General features: G+C 36.9%; 2 protein-coding genes across 3 annotated transcripts; one reads left to right on the top strand and one right to left on the bottom strand.

Moving 5' to 3' along the window:
* The first annotated feature begins 2197 nt into the window (after window positions 1-2197).
* Window positions 2198-12958, top strand: LOC128233487 (uncharacterized). 2 transcript variants are annotated; one of them, XM_052947176.1, is made up of 9 exons: window positions 2198-2436; window positions 2722-2866; window positions 3798-3955; window positions 4242-4382; window positions 5923-6029; window positions 7114-7303; window positions 8485-8532; window positions 9466-9598; window positions 10618-12958. In XM_052947176.1, the coding sequence occupies exons 1-9, from the start codon at window positions 2373-2375 to the stop codon at window positions 11984-11986; spliced, it is 2355 nt and encodes a 784-aa protein (XP_052803136.1). In that variant the 5' UTR covers window positions 2198-2372; the 3' UTR covers window positions 11987-12958. The 2 variants fall into 2 exon arrangements, with proteins under 2 accessions (XP_052803136.1, XP_052803135.1); XM_052947175.1 differs by having other exon boundaries at window positions 2199-2436; window positions 2719-2866.
* A 153-nt stretch (window positions 12959-13111) lies between these two features.
* Window positions 13112-19327, bottom strand: LOC128233488 (major facilitator superfamily domain-containing protein 6-like). The gene is given in 8 exon segments (XM_052947177.1): window positions 13112-13381; window positions 13799-13944; window positions 13947-14033; window positions 15111-15314; window positions 16221-16386; window positions 17485-17638; window positions 17958-18911; window positions 19278-19327. Coding segments are annotated over 7 exon segments (1656 nt in total). The 5' UTR covers window positions 18788-18911; window positions 19278-19327; the 3' UTR covers window positions 13112-13312.
* Window positions 19328-23895: the final 4568 nt, after the last annotated feature.

Raw genomic sequence — 23895 nt, 5'->3', positions numbered from 1 at the left:
CGAGGCGTTAGTGTGTGTCTCGTGTGTTTCTCGTGAGATGTTCGTGTGTCTATCGTGAAATGGTTGTTTTCCGTTGAAAGTGGTGAGTCTGAACAGGCTTATGTCAACGCTTTCGTCAGCCAGGCTGCTCTCTATAGTTTTAATTGTATTATTAATTATTATCGAAGTTGAACCAACGAATGAACCAATTGACTAGTATGCGTAAAGTTTAGAAAACGAGAGCGTAGCATAACCAATATCACACATCATATCATCATGAATCCATCAGTATGGGTATACAGTATATATTTATATTAGCGTGATTACACTCTCAAAGTTTGCTGTCCAGTGCCCACTGATTAACGTAAAGCAGGTTCTGAAGTACGGGAATTAAATACCGAGTAAACTTACTTGTGTAGAGTGGGTACATAAAGGGGACCACAAACAGCATTTGATTCCAAACAGCCGGTGAGACCACCTACCGGGTTATAGACTTCGTAGGAAGTACGAAGATTTTTTTCATGCCTGTAGCATCTCCGACTTCGGTACTTTGACCAATATCGCTAATCCAGCATTCTGATTCAATAATCAGAAATTTAACGCATAGCATCATTGCTCTGGTGTACGAGAATGTATTCAAGCGTTGGCGTCTTAATCTCATGTCTGTGCCCCCTCCTCCCCATCCCTCCCCCGACGAGGCAAAGCATTCATAGTGTATAATCATATAGACAAGAAAATAAAACACAATACACAGTCATCATTATTATCACCGCTGTTATCATCATGATTTTACTACGTAGCTAATTACGTTAACGTATTCATGGAAAAACACCTTTTGGGCAAAGATGCCGACAGTTGTTGATAACAAATATTCAGGTACCCATTCAGAGACGGGCCAAATTTGATATTTTTCATAATTAGAGGTCTTAATGGGTCAAAAGTTAAATCTTCCTTAGACATTTTATTTGCATATGCAGATATGTATATATCACATTATTTGTTTTTTGTTTTGTGGATATGTGGAACATATATGTACATGCCATGTTGAGATGATATGTATCAAGTCATTGAAAAGCAATTACCTCATGAGGGGAGTTTCAGAGATGCGCGGAAGCACTAAGTGACACTTGTGAAAACATCCCACTTCAATCTCGTTTTAAATTGTTCATTTCCTGATAGTTGAAACTAAAGGATGAAGCAATCACACATTGCAAGTATAACCAACTTTAAATCAGTAATGTCATTATGAAGGTTTATAAATTTGTAATTTTCAGCATCCCCTAGCATTCACGCAAAATTGATATAGGGTTGACGGCATTTATGTTACAGTTTTGGGTCTCTTCTAATTTAACTACTCAATACTAGATACGAATACTCATCCGAAATTAGGAACGTCTGTTTTGAGTTGAGTCAAAGAATGGGTGTAACTCAACCAACCAACACAATGGAACGGTTAAGGCATGGCAACGACTTATTTCTGAACCTTTAACCCGTATAAAGTACTTAGATCGCATGTAATCTAGCGTTCTTAAGAAGGATGCCCCTTCCACGCACACATGTTTCCAGAACATCGACTACAAGAAAACTTCTACAGAGTTCACATACAATTATGGCGAGGCACTCGAAAACTAGATCGCACGTACATCTACACGTACAAGTATGGCGTGGCACTCAAAAACTAGATCCCACTATTTGGTTATACATGTTTATTTCATTAGGTTTATATATTCTTGAACAGTCAAGATATGTCCCCAGTTCATGAAACTTTATTTGAAGAAAAAATACACTTCTTCCTGAATTCTTGTCTTCATATACACATAAAAAGTTAGTTACTGTTATTTTGTTGGGTTTTCTTGATGATATTATTCTGTATTTTTACTGATATTATTGCATGCTTTTGTAATCCTTTATATGTATATTAAAAGAGAACATTAAAAAGGAGCCGCTTTTGTTCGCTCAGTGACATATTCTACTTAGAAATCGAATGATGTTTTTTTAAGTCATTGCTGTTATCACAGTGAAATGTTTAAAATATATATTTAATAACATAAAGATTTTAAATAAGTAGCATCAGACTGTTTCAAGCGTATATGTGTGTACGTAATTAAAAGTTATACTGTTATAAGGAAATTGCAAGCCGTTCCTCTTAATCGGTGAGAAGCTTGCTTTAAGAATAAACTTATTTTTGGGTTTCATTAGTCATATACTGTTTACTTATTACAAAAATAAGATGGACGTAAATATGTAATTGCCCTGTGTTTCTAGAATAAGAAGAACGTTGGATATAAATGTGTCAATTCTAAAAGTGTTGCAGCGAGAGTTCCTCAGTTCATTATTTTTATGAATTTTAACTTGAACTTGAACTTGTTTTATGCAAACAGTGAAAGCTTAAGATGACTTGTTTTGTAGCAATTCTGATTTGGATTTCATACATTGTTGGTTCGTTGTTTTGTGAAGGTAAGAAATAGCTCACAACATTTTTACTTGTAAACATATATGGAATGTTTGATACATTGTTGGTATAAGATTTAATCATATTGAAACAACGCTTTTGCCATGATAGCTTTTGTCACAGTGCTGTATGTTACTGTCAAGTTACATTGCTTATTCAATGGCAAACCGTTCACCTACCAAGTCCGAAACTTAATTTGACTTTTATGATTTCAACTTGCCTGTGAATAATTGATATATTATTCAATTATAAACCAAACAGTTATAATCAGCTTTTTTGTTCGTCAGCAGCGGCATGCTTCCGACTTCTCGGCGGAACACATGATAGGGAAGGGTTTCTGCAGATTAATGTGAATAACGTGTGGCAAAACGTTTGCTTGAACGACGATCTACACGATGTGGACATTCGTCGTGACATCTGCCATCCTATTTACAGGTAGGGGCATGAAGTTCTCCGTTGAGAGCTAAAGGCACGAACTTTTCGTTAACTATTGAGAATTAAGGGACCGAAAATGGTCTGCCAACCATTTGACAGGTAGGGGAACCAACTTCTCAGTTACGTCTGCAAGCCTATTCACAGGTATGTGCACCAGCTTCCTCATTACGTCTTCCCAACTATTGACAGGTAACAACATGAGCTTCTCTGTAACATCTGCAAACCTACTTACCTCTTGACAGGTAGGGGCACGAGCCTCTCCATACCTCTGTCTATTGACAGGAAGAGTCAGGAAATTCTCTGTACCTCTGCCGACCTATTGACAGGTAAGGGCTAAGACTTCTCCGTACCTCTGCCGACCTATTGACAGGTAGGGGCAGAAACTTCTCCGTACCTCTGCCGACCTATTGACAGGTAGAAGCAGAAACTTCACCGTACCTGTGGCGACCAAATAACAGGGAAGGAGAGGAACTAATCTGTACCTCTGCCGACCTATTGACAGGTAAGGGCAGGATCTTCTTCGTACCTCTGCCGACCTACTGACAGGGAGGTGCAGGAACCTTTCAGTACCTTTGCCGACCTATTGACAGGAAGGGGCCGGAACTTCTCCGTACATCTGCCGACCTGTTGACATGTTAGGGCAGTAAGTAAGTAAGTTTGTATTGGTAGGTCAATGGACAATCGCAGTTACTCTGCAACTTCCGTTTTCTTGTTGAAAGAAACCACATAGATGTTGGGAATTGGGGGGTTTACCAATCAACTGTGCATTTCCTTTAAAATGTATGTAGACCCAAAGGGTTTTTATCTCCGGTTTTAACCAACGGTCAATTCAATTGTTTTCTTCACAATATATAGGAAGGTTTATATATGTTATGGTGTGCTTTTATTGATATAACTTACGATAAAGGACGGGTATGTTTAAATGTTTCAGCAACACTAAGGGTGCGTCCAAAATAAATGAGCCATTGCTTTATGAGAACAAACCAGGTGAAGGGAACATAACAATCAACAACCTTACCTGCCAAGCCACCATGACAGCAACTGACGCTTGTCCAAAATTTATAATATGCTGCCAAGACGAACCGATTAGTAAGTTTGTTCAATGTGTATTGCTAATTGGCGATCAATATTGAATGTCTGATATCTATAAGTTAGGGCGCTCACGTATTATAGTGTCAGTCATCAATGGTTTGTTTTATCGTGGGAATGTAATCTAAATTAAATAAGAGCTTTGTTAAAAACTACTGAAAATGGGGGGGGGGTATTCTGCTAAAAGGCAAAGGGCTGTCTGAATATGACTTTAAATCAGACTTTCTCATTTCTGCGTGGTACCACCTTTTTAATGCATAAATGTACGTTCCTTTCTTTATTTAAGGCAAACAACTTAGTCATTGCAGCTCAAATTGGTTGGAGACGAAATACTGCTACCCTGGCAAAGTTGTCGGAATCCATTGGTTCCTTAAATACAATGATAATCAGAACGTCCGAAGAGCATGGACCAGTTCAGCATTCAAAGGTATTCTCAAATAAACTATTGTCAAATGAATTCAAATACAAATATTTACACCTCAACTCCCAATCCCTAAATGAACGGCATTTCGGCAATTTTGATTATCATCCGATAAACGTAACATTTTCGGATATGCTGGGATCACTTTCAAATATACATGTACATTACAATTGTTTATATTATTATTGTTTTAATTGTGTCAGCAGGCCACTGAAAACTTGATTCAACATGTTGAAAGGTGTTAATTTATGATTTTATAATATTGATGTCACTAGCCTTTAAATTTACGTTAAAGTCAGCTATGAAGTTGTTTATTTTTTCCCGCGTTGTTATGACGTTATATGACAAACTGTTTCCGGTTACGTTCCGGACGTTCGATTAACAGAACGGGTGAGAGATAATCACTGAAATGCTTTCTTAAATGAAAATAAGTATTGTTTTAACAATTGTGTAAGTAAATAATGAATAATGGGTGTAAATATAAGTAAAGAATAGCGTGTTAGATGTCATTATCGGGGATATAAACGCAGATCGGCTGGTTAAAGAGCGCGTGGAGTCCTCGAAACCCTTAAACCGGCCCAACAGCGTTCATACCCAAATGATGACATTAACCACGATATTCATTTATTAATTAACGCAAAATGTGTCTTGTTGTCCGGGGATTGCTCTGTTTCCATTCAGAACAAAATGCCTCCAGTTGTGCGGGGGGGCGTTCTGATACTAATCAGAGCAAAACACTCCCTGTTGCCCGGGAACCACTCTGTAACAAACCAATGCAGAATGGGGAAGGCTCTGTTACGAATCAGATAAAATAAATATGTAGTCCGCGGCACATTATGTTACCAATCAGAGCAAAATATTCCTTTGTCCGGGTAGCGCTCTGCTACCAATCAGAGCAAAAAGCGTCCTGTGGTCAGGGGATCACTCTATTATCAATCACATCAAATTGCACTCTGTTTTCTGTGGAACGCTCTTTATAAAACACAAACAAAAATTCAACAGCTTAAAATATTTATATAAAATTAATCTCTCACCCTTCTTGTATTTCCCTTAAAGTCATTTCCTCATTCGAGAAACATTAGCAACATACACGCAATGCTATTTCAAATTCAAATAGTAACATTTACGATCAATGCAAATATATATACATTATTTCTTTTTTTCTTTATTTCAAATTTGTTTCATTATTTTTATCCAGCTGTATGAAAAGTATATTTCATACACATATTATACTTACAAATTCGCATTAAGTTTGTCTTTGTATGAACCTAAGGTTATAAAATGTACTGCAATCGACTACACAGAGATGATACAAATTCAGAATAAAAACACCTACAAGGATAACTAAAGTAAGACAAGAGTTGTATTGGGTTGATTTAAACTGCGCATTGGCAGCAATAGTCGTATATGTCTGTCAACGCCTTCCTTGTTAACGGCGTAGACGTAATTCTATTTGGAGAGTTTTCCTTTACTATTTTGAAGGCATCCATGATAGTGTTTTAGTAAAATAATTTGTATATTTACCATCTATTCTTGTTGTTTTTAGATTCGTGCATGACCAATACAGGTTATTCCGTTACCATAGCGAACATGTTGAACAAGTGCTTGCGGACTGTTCATAACAATTCAGACAATTCGTACGCATTGATAGAGGTGAGTTGTCATTATAAAGTAACTATGTGTTAACATTTTAACTTTTGTTTTGATAGGACAACATATGAACATTATTTAGATTGGAAACCGTGTAAAAAGTGTCTCAGTTAATCAAATAAATTTCACCGCAAGTAAAAGTGCAAAGTCAGTGTCTAAAATTTGCATCTGAAACGGATCGTTGTTTCATTTCTAACCTTGTTCTTAAAGTTAACAATGTTAATATTCTATACTTATATCGAAGTGTATATAAAATGGTTTACGTGTTTTTGCACAAAACTAGATATCAACCGAGCCCCTTATCTTTTCCATATATGCATCAGTGGATACTTTATTTTAATCACCGAAAACCCTTTGTGCCTTTTGCAAAAATCTGGATTCTATTTATGCACTAAGTCATACAATAACGTTTACTATGACTGTAGAATTATATCAAAAACATAGGTAAATTAAAGACTTCAAACTGTTAGACTGATACTAAAAGTTCAACCATTTCATGGTAAGTTGGAGAAAATACTAAAAACAGAAAAGTAAAACATACAGTATATATTAAAGCCAACCGTGTGTTGCAAGAAATAGTAAAAATCACCGTGGTTCAATGACAGGAAAACCTAAAATTATATAATATATGACACGAAATCAGAAATAGAAATTCATAGACATTCACAAATCAATTAAGTCCAAAATCGCCTGAAACTGTGAACTGTGTATACACATAACAGTTTCAGAATATTAAGGAGTTTGGACTCAATCAGGTTGTGTGTTTTTCAATATCAAGCACTTCTAGTTCTGTTTTATATGTTGGGGTAGAAAAATATGACTTGAGGTTATCTCCAATAGTAAGACTCAGGCCGTTATTCGCTGACATAGTCTTAAACCACTGTGGTTTTTATATATAAGTTCTGGAAGAGCGACGCTTCGAGACCTTGATTAAAAATGTACGTTAAATATGAAAATATCAGTATAGGTACAATAACAGTAACGGCAGATGCAAATTCACCTCCCCGTTTATAAAGATATTTGGTTATTGAAAAAAATGGGAAAGATTTATAACTATGTAATTTGCTAACTTGTTATTTGTTTTAAGGGAGATAATTGCAAATGGACAACAGAAATAAAATGTGAAAATGCGCAAACATTCGAGTTACTTCAGGACAAACCCGAGAGTATGGATGGCCTACATTGTGTTACAGTGGAAGTACAAAATGGGACCAGGAACATCTCAATAGCTCACTGTTTCTCGTATCTACCTGCAGTTTGTCTGGTGGGAAAGCAAGGTAAAGGTATATAACGCAAGTCGCGATGTACTCTGGTTTTCAAATATTTATGTCATAAAATGGAACTTAACGGCTATCTTTTCTTCGTTATCGTATTTTCTCTCGATGGAGAACTTAGCTGAAACGTTTCTATATGGAATGCCGTATGTGTTTTGATAGATTTTAACAAATCCGTTATCGTAATTACGATTTTCGAAAATTACGCATATAATAGTCTTTAATACTTATTACAAACATTAACATTCCTTAAATCTGTTCTCTCACATATTGCCAGTTTTGACATTTTTATTTTATTTCGGGCTCAGAATCAGCTAATTGGTATCAACACCTTCAATTCAATCATATAAGATAACTCACAATGGACCATTTGAATATGTCGAAATGTCATTTTTCTTAAAGATGCGCTCGATCTCCCAAATAAGATTAACCACAATTAATGCAATTGTTTTGATATACCAAAAAGAATTAATACTTGTCGTAAACAATGGTTTTTATGAAGAATATTGTGTTTCGTATGAAAGAAATGTGCAGATAACACGGTATTTCTACCTTATGAGACGATAGTAGATCACTGTTAATCTTAAAGCATTCACCATTCATTATTTTATTACGTTTTCAGCTATTAAATACACGGGTACAATCTTGTTAAAAGTAATTAATATTTTTCATAAATTCATTATTTAGTAGGTAGTTTACGGTTTGTCACTCAAAATATATGCTTGTTATACATGTATATGTACTGATGATGAATAAGAGTGTCATTTTAAAGCGTTAATAACGCTTTTAGCTATAAAATATCAATTTTCGAATGTTAAAATGAAAACTGCGATCTGATCTTTTGCCAGCAGTTTAGTATCACTATTAATTGGTTAGTTTGAACATAAACGCAATTTTGATTGAGCAACAGTAATAATTGTATTGATATTGACCAATCAAAATTATTTAGCTAACTTAAACAAAAGCAAATCAATAACCAGTTTTTATACTTTGATTGTCAACGTACACAAATAACCGTGTCTTAAAGCTGATTGATTGTCAACCTGCACACGTAGCCAAGCCTAAAATGCTTACAATTAAAACAATGTAAACACAACTTTCATGTTTTTAAGTTAAAATGGTATATATGCAATACATTAGAATACCTGCAAATAATGCTGAAAACTGCTTTTTCTTCGTTCCAGGAAACGTAACAGAACGTCCAGCCGAGGATAAAACAACAAATTTAACAAGTAAGTCCCTATAATGAACAAAAATAGTTTTTTAAATAGTTGAGATTCTCTACAGTAACATAAATAGTAGCGAATGTTTAAAAAACAAATCAGAAATAATATTACGTACGAATACTTTACAACTATTTACCAGTTAGTATTAAAACATATGATAATCATGTATGAAAAGTAACGAAATTCTTTCTCTGAGCAAATGCTTTACACACGAAAATAGAGAGATTCTTTAATTAACCAGTACTTGGATGAGTACGATAACATCGTGGAAAATAATATATATTATATATATATATATCCGCGCGTATGGGTCAATGTTGAATGTTGTAGTCATGTAACGTATAAAATATTGTTATTCTCCTAAACTGTGTTCTGGTGTAGATATAATCCAAATTACAGGAACATCCAGACGACCTATATATAGTTCCTTACTGCGACTCCCCTCCTCGGGAAAAAGACTTAAAATTTATTGTTGGAATTGATCTTACCATCTGTTATTGCAATTGATCTTGAAAAGTAAATTATATTGAACACGGTTTAACCAGTATGTATTACAAATAATTATACATCAAACATGATCATTGAATTAAATGAATAACGAACACATTCAAACAAGATAAAGTGCAAGGCATAACAGTAATATAAATTTCAAAAATCGAGAAGATGCCATCAAAACTTTGCTGCAACCCATCAAAGTTGATCTCTTCTTCGTATGATTCGAGGCGAATTTTTTCCGATCAGTCGGCTCGATTTAATTTGATTATCCGTTGTCAGCAATGACAGATGGAATAGATGGAACTCTGTGAACGTCCAGCTAATGAGTATTATATTTTATAAAAATCGTAAGGTACACTATGAAACTGATGGCATGTTTCAACAAAGTATAATAACATTGGCGTCATATTTGTTGTATTAATACAATTATATTATTTTTTTCAGAGAACATCAGGAGCTTGACCACACCTTCATCGAATGAAAAAGAAAATGTTATAATCGTTATTTTAGCCACTGTACCATTGGCCTTCTTGGTTTTCATCCTTGTGTTTGTGCTTATAGCGTGCTATCATTTCAGGTATGATAATACATAATGTTAATTATATTTCACACTAAATTGTTTGCCTTAAATGCTTTAAGCAGGTAAATATGATCCAAACAATCCTATAACAACCAGGAACGTTCGGATATAATCTTATGAAGGTCAAATGTTTAGGGTATCTTATGTACAACTACTAGTGTTTAAAGTGAACTTAGTATTTCGAGTTTTTGATGAATTAGTGTGGCTTTGAGTCTGCGCAAATGCCACAAGTGAATTTCAAATAAAGTGAGCCATCTATAAGATTGTCGATCTACTACCCACATAAAAAAACGAATAGAGTCACTTGGCATTTACATGCACGTATCAGCATGACCAAAGTACTAATGGGACGGGCATGAACTATCAAAAAACATTCATACATGTACAGTTTTTATTGTTTTTACATCAAATCAATCAACCAATTAAATCGTAGTTTTAAATATCGCACACAAAAACGGCACGGCTACACTCGAATCTTCTTGAAGTGACGAAAACTGTTTGAAACCGTTATTAGGGGTGTACAAATTGGCAATTTTTCTTCGATACAAAATAAATATCGAAATTAATGTTATTTTCTGATTGACAAGTATGTTTTTAAAGTTGATTTGCAGACAGACGTAAGAGTTCCGTTGTATCGGGCCATTGATTGTAATGCTTATCTGTGTTGCATGGTGACCCCATATAATTTTGGTATCATTTGAAAGGGTATTGCGTATTGGTTACTTTTGTTGAATATGAGTTACAAAAACATTACAGATTAAGTTCGGGAAGTTTTGCTCTTTATTTCAACTGAAATTGGATGTGAATGGCAGATTGAAATATTATAGATATTCAAATAATACCAAATAATATGATGTCACCAGGCATCGAAATGTCACCTCAATATAGCATCGAGGTTTAAAACGACTAATTCTGTAATGTTTATTGTTCATTGCTATTGTTGTATTAACCTGTAAGATGTTCCTTTCGTTTTAGCTCTACCATTTTCTCATTTTAATGATAATTCAAACTTTCAGGAAGTCTAGAAAAAGATTGATTGAACGTCAACGACCGAATTCCGTCCAAAATCACACCTACGGTCGCGGAAGGGTTGTTGAAGAAAGTATAGAGGAAACATACAATCTAATTAATGACTTTGAGCTCAAAGACTTTAAACCAGAACTACCGGCCAGAGGTCAACACAATCAGATATTGGTACTTGATGACTATAGCATGCCTCCTGACTCAATCCCACAGAAGACGGAATCCGATGAGTATTTTGTTACATATGACGATCCCATTCGATCTTTGGTTAAGCAGCATAATGAAGCTGACCAAAAACAGCGATATGATATCAACCATCTAAGCGAAACAAGAGTTGAATCTTTTAAAAGGAAATTTCCAGATGATAAAGGTTTGTGCTCTTCTACTTACACGGATAAATCTAGCCTGGTTTTAAACGAAGAACATGTTGAATTTAATAGAATTCCGCCTTCAGAGACATTGTCATTGAACAGAACAGGGCGATTTAAAAAGTTTAGCTTTGAGACGAAAAAACATTCGTATAAATCGAAAGAGACCAACATTGTAAATTTCGATTTCTTAGACAAGAAAATCGCTTCAGAACCAAGCATTTCTATTCGTTCGGAAAACAATTCTCTGCTAACCGGAGCATGCGAAAGTGATGAAAGATCACCAGAAAACATCGCCGCGGACCAAACCAAAACCAGCGGTTCTCTCGACGGAATTGCATTACAAAACAGAGTGTCTGTCGAATCGTCAAATGGATACACCGACTGCATATCTAAACGTCCCACAAAGCTTATAAAGCAGAGTGAAGATAGTGACGATTACGAAGATACTTCGAATGTAAATCATGAACAGCTGTGCGCAGATGCAAAACCAAAAGAGCATTTATTTCATAACCATGTATGTATCGACTGCCTGACTCCAGACCATTTAAAGAAACTTGGTATCAGGATTATTCCAGATGAAAGTGCATATACCTCATACAACTTAAATATTCCAAAAAGGTTCTCGGACTCTGCACTTGAGCTTTATATTAATACCGCAGGTCTTAAGAAATCTCAATGGTCTAAATTTTCTTCAAAGTCATTCGATATGGCAGATGAAGAAAATAAACCAAACGAAAACCTAAAGAAGAGCTGCTCTAAAGACGAACTCGAAATATTTCACAAAAAGCAGCGAGCGAAGGAAGAAAATGCCTATTTTAAATGTCCGCGAAAATGTTCTCTATGTCATGCGGATTCTTATGACATATTAGGTGCGTTTTCAAAGAGCAACGATACTAGTGATTCTGAAAATGTTTATCATAAATTAGCAGATGTGAGGATATGGACACCAAAACATGTTCGGTGTAGACATATGCGACACAAATCGACGTAGTTCTCAATACCTACGACAAATATTAGAACATTCTAACATTCTTAGGGACGAATGTCTTTAATGGATTGGCAACAAGAATCATCCGTATGAATGGTAATTTTCAAGCATGTAATAAGTAAGAAATGACTGAGCACATGGGGTAATGAGCATTGATAGACAGGAAGTAGACATGAAACTCCGAATATTCGTTGGAAATCAAATAGTTTTTAATGTTTTGAATTCATTTGGAGTGCTTGTTTGACCGTTGATTTATTGTATGGTATTTTTTATTAAAATGTTGTTTACACTAGCGAGTTAAACTCAGTGACCAAACCGATATGTTCGTAATATACAAAAATAAATATGAAAAATATGAAATATTTACGACAACAAGAAAACATATATAACAATAATGTAAAGTCTTCCAATGTAGACCTGTTCAACAGCATTGTAACACCATGATAAAAAGAAGCGATTAAACAACATTCGTACATTTCACTTGCATCTTTCAAAGACATATCACAAAATATAAGCGATATTCTGGTGCTTTTTTAACTTGGTAATAATGGCGACGTAGACATTAATTAAAAATATTTTTATAAGCATTGATATTTTGTATCTGTACCTAAATAATATGCTATCTTCTTGTTTTAAAGTCAATTGAGATCAACATGAACATGCATTAAAATAAGAAGAAAAAAATGCATCAGCCTTTATTGTGCGCCCTCAAACACTCCACAGAGGGTTCAAGTTACATACACTAGCGAGTTAAATACAGTGACCAAAACGATGTTTGTAATTGTTTACAAAAATAAATATGAAAAATATGAAATATTTACAACAAGTAGAAAACATACATGTATTACAACAATTCATCGTTTAACAAAATGTATATATAATCAGTATTCAAAATACACCCCAGACAATGCAATATAAACCATTCATACATTTTAAATGCTTATATATATCTGTAATAAAAGTGGTCAATTGTTAGTCAGAATTATTTTTTTCAAATGTATCCTATTCAACTGAATGTTTGATGAGCAACATCTGAGAGACATGTGTCCTATTCAACGGAATACCATCTGCATAAAGGGGTCCGCAAATAATTCAGAATTAAAACAAAACTGCGGACAACTCTCACGTTAATTCATTGAAAATGAAGGTCTTTATATCTGTGTGGTAAGTACAGATGACCTTCTACCGAATCGCTTAAATATTGTAAAACCAGTTAACCATTCCTTTAAATACATCGCGATAGGAAAATGTTTACTAGCAGTTGTTGATTCGAGCAAGTTAAAAAGGGCGTTGTATGTCAGTTTTCCCCCCGTTTTGTCATAAGGGGAATCATCCTGCAGGCTTGGTTTCTTCGGAAAGTTCCTCATAATGGCCGAAAACGTCCGGACGAGTTGTGCACTGAAACGTTCATAATCATCTGCGGCCAATTGTATATTAACTTGGTTAAATCGGCCAAAAGTCAACTTTTGGTCAGTTTGCACATTTAAATGATTTGATTGGTTAGTAGTTACTATTGGATAAATATCGACCAATCAATAATCGTTTTTTTGACAAAACTAAATAATTAACCATTAACAAACGGCTGCTGCTGTTAAGAGGGGAAAACTACGGTTTAAAAGCTATTATATGGCCGATATGGCGTACTAAACGCTTAACCGACTCTTATGAAAAATACTATAAGCGCATCCGATTGTTAGATTGTGCAACTGTTTAATAAATAATAAGAAGAGGAAATGATAACGCGAACATAGTTTTGGAGAAAGTTATAAAAATATATTGAACAGTTTTTAATAAAAGTGAAAAGCATACACCTACCCTTTGAATAATGAGAAATGCAACGGCGTTAACGAACGAACCAGCAGCGAACATCCAGAAGGTAACTCGAGCCCCGAAATTTTCAACTGAAAGACCAGCAATCATGTGGCCCGTACCAGCTCCCAGGCCCCAATATACCCCGTGCAAAAACCTTGAAGAGTACCCAGATATTCGCTAGGTACACCTTTGCACAAATATTTCGTGAACACTGACCAGATACCGGCGAACGTGAAACCTGGGAAAAACAAGGAAACAATGTGATCTATACATATCACGTGGGTGTATCACGTGATCGCTATAGTACATCGGCTGTAATACATATCACGTGGGTGTATCACGTGATCGCTACAGTACATCGGCCGTAATACATATCACGTGGGTGTATCGCGTGATCGCTATAGTACATCGGCCGTAATACATATCATGTTGGAGTATCGCGTGGTCGCTATAGTACATCGGCCGTAATACATATCACGTTGGGGTATCGCGTGATCGCTATAGTACATCGGCCGTAATACATATCACGTTGGAGTATCGCGTGATCGCAAAAGTACATCGGCCGTATTACATATCACGTTGGAGTATCGCGTGATCGCTATAGTACATCGGCCGCAATACATATCACGTTGGAGTATCGCGTGATCGCAAAAGTACATCGGCCGTAATACATACCACGTTGGAGTAGCGCGTGATCGCTATAGTACATCGGCCGCAATACATATCACGCGGGAGTATCACGTGATCGCTACAGTACATCGACCGTACAAGATGGCGTCTAATTCGCCGACATCAACCATTAAGTCGGCCGGATGGTTAACGTTAATATAGGATTTTTACAACAGACCCAGAGTACCCGCATTGTAACACAATTTACACGCGTGATTTTTATGTTTTTTCGAGGTTTGCTCAATTTCAGCTTGAAACTCGATACAGGTTTTATTTCTGTTCATACACTGATCGAATAAGCCTGTTATCCGCAGGTATATGAAACGAATGTCTACAAAATATTGATAACATTAGCAAATATATCCTTCATTGTAAGTTTAAAGTGACAATACGGTGTTTGCATACATGGTTGTTTCAATCATTTATATTTTGTAATACAGCATGAAGAATTGTGATAAAGTAAAAATAATAGAATAGTTTTCATCCCTAAGTAGTTAAAAACATATGCATGTACGTCCAATCCAAAACACGATTACGTGCGAAGGAAACAATCGGTCATGAATATAGATTACATAAGGTATTGTTCTTCCCACACTATTTAGTTTTAGAAGACTACTGTTACCAGTGGTACCCTTTTGATATTTACCTTGAAGCACCTCAAAAGGAAGGACAATCCAAGGATTTTCTATAGTGGCGAAGGCGATAAATCGGACAGTGTATCCGAGTAGACCTAGTCCCATGAACAGGAAGCAGCCTGTCCGTTCAAGGATCCGGAATACCACAAGGAACATGCACATTTCAGAGAACAGGCTTACACCGTTGGCCACACCCAGTGTTAGCTGAGTCGCCCCTGAAACGATATGCATTTTTAGTTGTCGTCCTAAAACGCCGGCTAAGAAAAAACCGAAACTCCCAGAGGAAAGGCTAACACCGTTGCGAACGCCTAGTGTTAACTCGATAGCCCCAAGGATATTCATAGCATGTATGGTTCTGTAAAATGTTCAACATACATTAAAAATGTGCATGTACATACAAAAACAAGCCATAGGTGAAAAATTACGTTACGCAAAACGAATTTTAAACACACTGATTTGTTGGTGAGACAGTGGTTTTATTTTGCTTTTATTTTTTAATGACTTAAAAAGCAGTAAATATTAATCAAATGTAAAAATAATTTATTTTTTTAATAATATTAAACTTATTATTTTAAGATTTATGTATTGTAGTACACATATTTAATGCAGTGTGTTAACAAAGTGCCATTAAATAACGTTGATTACCAATATTAAAAAAAAATCGTTCGCAAATTGTTTCGTGTTTAATAATCACTTAATTTTCGCGATAATTATCTAGCTATCTAGTATATATTCGAGTTACCTTTTTGGTAAGATCAATATCGTAAGACTAAATACAGGCTTGGAAGTGCCCAGAACTGCCACCTATTACCTTACGAATCTTATCTAGTTAACCAGTTAGTAGGTTACTTATTAAGTAGAATTTGCAAACCATAACTAGATATCCTGTTAATGTTGTACGGCTAAAATAGGTAACAGGTGGCTGTCCTGGGCCCTTTAGTCTAATGATTTTGATCATGCTAAAAAGTAACGCGAATAACGCGAATATTAACTAGATAGCTAGATATTTATCGCGAAAATTAACTGGTTAATACGAAACAGTTCGCGGTCGTTAACAGGTTATCTTGCGGCAGTTATATGCCACCATAGAAATAACTACTGTCAAGTAATATATTAGTTACCAATGTTTTCAAGGTGCCAGAAGAGGAATCCCCAAATGACGCCATTACAGACGCCCGTGAAGAACATGGTGAATAGCCAGGAGCCGTAATGGAGGGTACAGAACATTCGAAACACTCGCATGGGGTTCGGCCAGGGACGGGACTCACTATGATCGTCCGCTTGTTTCTGTAATATACATATACTGTCGAAACTCGCTATATCGAACTCTGTTATCTCGATGTCCTGGTCATATCGGTTTTCTTTATATCTTTTTCGGTTTAGCTGTACACTTTTTTTGCATTTCGGTTACACCGAATGTTCGTTATCTCGAAGTATTTTCCAAGGTCCCAACAACTTCTACATGTAGCGATTATTTGATTATGGACAATGTATGAAGTTTGGCAAAACTTGTGTGGACTCGAAGGGATTTGGGTGTGGACGGAACTCGCTGTGGACATCCGTTTAATCCAAAGGATACGGAGAGATATCTGCGCAATTAATTTATAAACAAGTATAGTTCCTATATTCATTGCCTATGAAAGTGAGAAATAGACGATGCTCGTATATTGTCTGTATTGCAAATTGTCTCTAGGTAATGTAACCGGCATATTATTTATCACTGTCGACAAAACTGTAAATAGCGAATTCATCGCATTTGCCACAGCTAAATGTCCTTTTTGCTGTGACAGCTGGGGTAGGTTTTGTTCGTAGTTTTATTTGTTCTAATAGTGTTTTGCATAAGACTAAAAATAATTCAGTTTTGTTGTAAAAATATATAATAAGATATAATATAAATATATACCACTTTGTAATGCAGCTCTTCTTGAATATATCGCAAAATTAAGGGACATTAATTTATCAAACAATGAATAGAATCAAAAGAAATAACACTAAACCAAAAACAATATCTTGATTTGTACGCATAACTTGAACATTCTCAAACAGTTGTAAATAAAAAATTAAAATCAATAATCTGACTTTTGTCTAAATGTCATAATGATTCTTTTTAAGTCCTCATGTTTGTGTTCATTTGTGTACTGACCAAAGGTTCAATTAACTCAAATTAGTAGCAAAATAATATAAAAAAAAACTATGACAATAAGATACTTTCAATTTCAATCACTTTATATTTGCTCTTTTCAGAAATTTACATTTATACAATGCTGAAATGCACTATTCATTTGCAAAATGAATTCTGGATGTCCTCTTGAGATATAGCAAATAAATGATCTCCCCCATAAGACTGGTAGAGAAGTATGAATTAAATACAAAACTGAAACTTACCTGGAACCTAAAGAAAAGCGTGGTAACGAAACAGCAGAACATGCAGCCGGCGAAGAAGTAGAACGCTATACGGTAGTCGCTATAAACGACCGGTTCCCCGCACACGCTTACCTCACGCCTGGTCTCACTGATCACGCCACCCACCAACATGGAACTGGACAATTGGAATCATTTTCATTTAAATAATCTCCCGGATAATTGCCTTCTTCTGCCACATTGTACTTCGACAAATATGTTTACTTATCTGTTAACTCGTCCGACTCTCATCAGCATTTGGTCGTACACCCCACCCCAGATACAATGTATATGAGATAGATAAAATATGAAAGCACAATCTGTAAATCAACATGGATGTAGCACTAGTATGGATTATCTTGATTCAACAGTTAGGACCCGGTGTTTGTTTAAGGGTTCAGGCGTATATCTTTTCAGTGCAAATATAAAAATTTGAATATCGCTAAAGGAATACTCACAATACCCCAAGGCCCAGTGATCCCCACGCCCTCTGGTGGCCGTACTTGTTCATTTCCGCCGCTCCAAGCGTCTCGATGCACCCTGAGTCCGCCAGCGCGCCGCACGGAGACTGCACGAGCTCACCTAGCACCACGAGCACCATAATTATGACGTAGACCTTCATAAGAGACGCGCGGTCGTACACCCAGCCGCGTGATTCAAACAGACTCTCTTCGGGATCCACACCGGGTTTGTTATTGTGTAAACCAAAAAAGTAGTCCCTTAGATCATCGCCTTGTCCGGTCGGTGGTGTTGAGCCATTATATGGCTTTCCTAAGAATTCAGCTACATACACGCATTGCGAGTCAGACTGTGTCGGTGGTGGTACAAAGCCTATGCTTGTTATAAATATCAACCAACCTAAAGCACTGCAACATAGCATAATCCGCCTTACACGGAACCTGTCAGCTAAGGAGCCCCACAGCGGCCCACTGCAAAACCCTATCAAAGGTCTTACTCCGGCAATAACGCCGATTTGATTAGGACCAAAGCCTAATTGTTTATAGTATATAGAAAAATAAGGAAACACGCAACCTATGGCACCTCCGAAAAAGAAGAAAAACGATTTGAACTTGCTCAACTTTAGCTCACACCGGAGACATTCTAAAGGGAGCCAGTTACCGCAGGTCTGTTCCGGAGTCTTCGTTTCGACGGAGCTGCTGGAATTGACAGAGTTGCCGTTGTGGATCGGTGATGTCTCCGTCGCCGGAAGCGACGTTGGGGGCGGTGCCGCAAGGGGGTCGGCAATCATACCGGAAATAGAGGACAGTTCCACTTCCGAGGTCGCCATAGCCCCGACTACAGGATGGAGAACGAGGATATACTTTTGCCGTACACGCGGAGCGCATTAAATCAATCCTTTGGTTTACAATATTTCTGTTTGATAACATATGGAATCGTTTTTGGACCCGTGTCTGCAAAAGTGACATACACATTAATGCAGTGATTATTATTGGGACTAAACACCAGATGTTCCAAAAATAGACAAATGCAGTGTTTCCTCAAAACAAGCATATACTTGTCAATGCGAGCTAGTAGAAGGCCGATAATACATCACTTTACATGATTAAAAGAATGAACGAAACAATCACGTTGCTGTCCAATCTGAGTATCCCCGTTTAATTATAGCGCATAATGGTTTCCCTGTTAAATCGTGTTTTTTTTGTTTTTCTCACGGGCCATGTGGCTTATTGAACATGTATTCAAAATAAACCATCTCTCTCATTATAATCAAACATCAAAATGACATTAACAAACTTATTATCGATCTAGACACTCACCTGCCAGTATCTCTGTTTTCATCCAGGTTTGTTATTCCTTGTATTATAATGCTGTGGCTTACTCAACCTTAAAGGTTAAAGGCTGTGTATAAGGTAAAACACTACGTACTTAAATGCGGTTCACCTACACTAAGTCACGAATAACTCAAAGGTAGCTGCTTTATTTTAAAATAATGTCCCTGTGCACATTTTTTACGTGGCATAGATATATCAATAAGTAAATCTAGTATTGGTTATGAGAAAGTCACTAAGAGGGATCATTGATCTACTCTCTGCTCCTCCATCCTTTAAGGTGATCCGGTGAAAGCATCTGAGAAATTGTTGTATAGGAAACAGGGTTTTCTATAAAGAGCTGCCTTGTTAGGAAATAACGCCTTTATTTATATTTATAATGCTTAATTTTATAGAATCATTATAACCATAATAACAAGTATCATTATGTTCATAAAAATTGACGTTTTACGGGGAATATTAGCAGTCTTTTATAGTTTGCATCTGACGGATTCTCGCACACGTAGTATTGGCAATAACTCTTGAAACCTCACGAATCGATAAAAGCGCCAGCACACAGTTCCCATGATTGTATTTATGCTTAAATGAGGTCTTTAAAAATAATTTTGGTGCGCTGAACGGACGAACCATATATTCCCCAACCGACTCGTTACCGTCCGAGTGTGCAAACAATGTAGAATATAATTTCTCTTGTTTAAGAAAATGTCTAACCAATATATCCAGTTACATATGGTGATGTTGTGACGGGATATGTAGTATAGGGTGATGGTGTGACGGGATATGTAGTATATGGTGATGGTGTGACGGGATATGTAGTATATGGTGATGGTGTGACTGGATATGTAGTATATGGTGATGGCGTGACTGGATATGTAGTATATGGTGATGGTGTGACGGGATATGTAGTATATGGTGATGGTGTGACGGGATATGTAGTATATGGTGATGGTGTGACTGGATATGTAGTATATGGTGATGGTGTGACTGGATATGTAGTATATGGTGATGGCGTGACGGGATATGTAGTATAGGGTGATGGTGTGACGGGATATGTAGTATATGGTGGTGGTGTGACTGGATATGTAGTATATGGTGGTGGTGTGACTGGATATGTAGTATAGGGTGATGGTGTGACGGGATATGTAGTATAGGGTGATGGTGTGACGGGATATGTAGTATATGGTGGTGGCGTGACGGGATATGTAGTATAGGGTGATGGTGTGACGGGATATGTAGTATATGGTGATGTTGTGACTGGATATGTAGTATAGGGTGATGTTGTGACTGGATATGTAGTATAGGGTGATGGTGTGACTGGATATGTAGTATATAATGATGGTGTGACTGGATATGTAGTATATGGTGATGTTGTGACTGGATATGTAGTATATGGTGATGGTGTGACGGGATATGTAGTATATGGTGATGGTGTGACTGGATATGTAGTATAGGGTGATGTTGTGACTGGATATGTAGTATAGGGTGATGGTGTGACTGGATATGTAGTATATGGTGATGGTGTGACTGGATATGTAGTATAGGGTGATGGTGTGACTGGATATGTAGTATATAATGATGGTGTGACTGGATATGTAGTATATGGTGATGGTGTGACTGGATATGTAGTATATGGTGATGGTGTGACTGGATATGTAGTATAGGGTGATGGTGTGACTGGATATGTAGTATATAATGATGGTGTGACTGGATATGTAGTATATGGTGATGTTGTGACTGGATATGTAGTATAGGGTGATGGTATGACGGGATATGTAGTATATGGTGATGTTGTGACTGGATATGTAGTATAGGGTGATGTTGTGACGGGATATGTAGTATATGGTGATGGCGTGACGGGATATGTAGTATAGGGTGATGGTATGACGGGATATGTAGTATAGGGTGATGGTGTGACGGGATATGTAGTATAGGGTGATGGTGTGACTGGATATGTAGTATAAGGTGATGGTGTGACTGGATATGTAGTATATGGTGGTGGTGTGACGGGATATGTAGTATATGGTGATGGTGTGACTGGATATGTAGTATATGGTGATGGCGTGACGGGATATGTAGTATATGGTGGTGGTGTGACTGGATATGTAGAATATGTTGATGGTGTGACGGGATATGTAGTATATGGTGATGATGTGACTGGATATGTAGTATAGGGTGATGGTGTGACGGGATATGTAGTATATGGTGGTGGTGTGACTGGATATGTAGTATATGGTGATGGTGTGACTGGATATGTAGTATATGGTGATGGTGTGACTGGATATGTAGTATATGGTGATGGTGTGACTGGATATATAGTATATGGTGATGGTGTGACTGGATATGTAGTATATGGTGGTGGTGTGACTGGATATGTAGTATATAGTGATGGCGTGACTGGATATGTAGTATATGGTGATGGTGTGACTGGATATGTAGTATATGGTGATGGCGTGACTGGATATGTAGTATATGGTGATGGTGTGACTGGATATGTAGTATATAATGATGGTGTGACTGGATATGTAGTATATGGTGATGGTGTGACTGGATATGGAGTATATAATGATGGTGTGACTGGATATGTAGTTTATGGTGATGGTGTGACTGGGTATGTAGTATATGGTGATGGTGTGACTGGATATGTAGTATATAATGATGGTGTGACTGGATATATAGTATATGGTTGTGGTGTGGCTGGATATGTAGTATATGGTGATGTTGTGACGGGATATATAGTATATGGTGATGGTGTGACTGGATATGTAGTATATGGTGATGGTGTGACGGGATATATAGTATATGGTGATGGTGTGACTGGATATGTAGTATATGGTGATGGTGTGACTGGATATGTAGTATATGGTGATGTTGTGACGGGATATATAGTATATGGTGATGGTGTGACTGGATATGTAGTATATGGTGATGGTGTGACTGGATATGTAGTATATGGTGATGGTGTGACTGGATATATAGTATATGGTGATGGTGTGACTGGATATGTAGTATATGGTGATGGTATGACGGGATATGTAGTATATGGTGATGTTGTGACGGGATATGTAGTATATGGTGATGGTGTGACGGGATATGTAGTATATGGTGATGGTGTGACTGGATATGTAGTATAGGGTGATGTTGTGACGGGATAGGTAGTATATGGTGATGGTGTGACTGGATATGTAGTATAGGGTGATGGTGTGACGGGATATGTAGTATAGGGTGATGGTGTGACGGGATATGTAGTATAGGGTGATGGTGTGACGGGATATGTAGTATATAGTGATGTTGTGACGGGATATGTAGTATATGGTGATGTTGTGACTGGATATGTAGTATAGGGTGATGGTGTGACTGGATATGTAGTATATGGTGATGGTGTGACTGGATATGTAGTATATGGTGATGTTGTGACGGGATATGTAGTATATAGTGATGTTGTGACTGGATATGTAGTATATGGTGATGTTGTGACTGGATATGTAGTATATGGTGATGGTGTGACTGGATATGTAGTATATGGTGATGGTGTGACTGGATATGTAGTATATGGTGATGTTGTGACTGGATATGTAGTATATGGTGATGTTGTGACGGGATATGTAGTATAGGGTGATGTTGTGACTGGATATGTAGTATATGGTGATGTTGTGACTGGATATGTAGTATATGGTGATGGTGTGACTGGATATGTAGTATATAGTGATGGTGTGACTGGATATGTAGTATATGGTGATGTTGTGACTGGATATGTAGTATATGGTGATGTTGTGACTGGATATGTAGTATATGGTGATGTTGTGACTGGATATGTAGTATATGGTGATGGTGTGACTGGATATGTAGTATATAGTGATGGTGTGACTGGATATGTAGTATATGGTGATGTTGTGACTGGATATGTAGTATATGGTGATGTTGTGACGGGATATGTAGTATATGGTGATGGTGTGACGGGATATGTAGTATATGGTGATGGTGTGACTGGATATGTAGTATAGGGTGATGTTGTGACGGGATATGTAGTATAGGGTGATGGTGTGACTGGATATGTAGTATATAATGATGGTGTGACTGGATATGTAGTATATGGTGATGGTGTGACGGGATATGTAGTATATAGTGATGGTGTTACGGGATATGTAGTATAGGGTGATGGTGTGACGGGATATGTAGTATATGGTGATGTTGTGACGGGATATGTAGTATATAGTGATGGTGTTACGGGATATGTAGTATATGGTAATGGTGTGACTGGATATATAGTATATGGTGATGGCGTAACGGGATATGTAGTATTTGGTGATGGCGTGACTGGATATGTAGAATATTGCGACGGGGTGACTGGATATGTAGTATATGGTGATGGTGTGACTGGATATGTAGTATATGGTAATGGTGTGACTGGATATGTAGTATAGGGTGATGTTGTGACTTAATATGTAGTATAGGGTGATGGTGTGACTGGATATGTAGTATATGGTAATGGTGTGACTGGATATGTATTATATGGTGATGTTGTGACTGGATATGTAGTATATGGTGATGGTGTGACTGGATATGTAGTATATGGTGATGTTGTGACTTAATATGTAGTATAGGGTGA

Source organism: Mya arenaria, chromosome 5 (genome assembly GCF_026914265.1).
Source record: "Mya arenaria isolate MELC-2E11 chromosome 5, ASM2691426v1".
NCBI lineage: Eukaryota > Metazoa > Mollusca > Bivalvia > Myida > Myidae > Mya > Mya arenaria.
The sequence above is the reverse complement of the archived record's forward strand: the minus strand, read 5'-3'. Positions and strand labels throughout refer to the sequence as shown.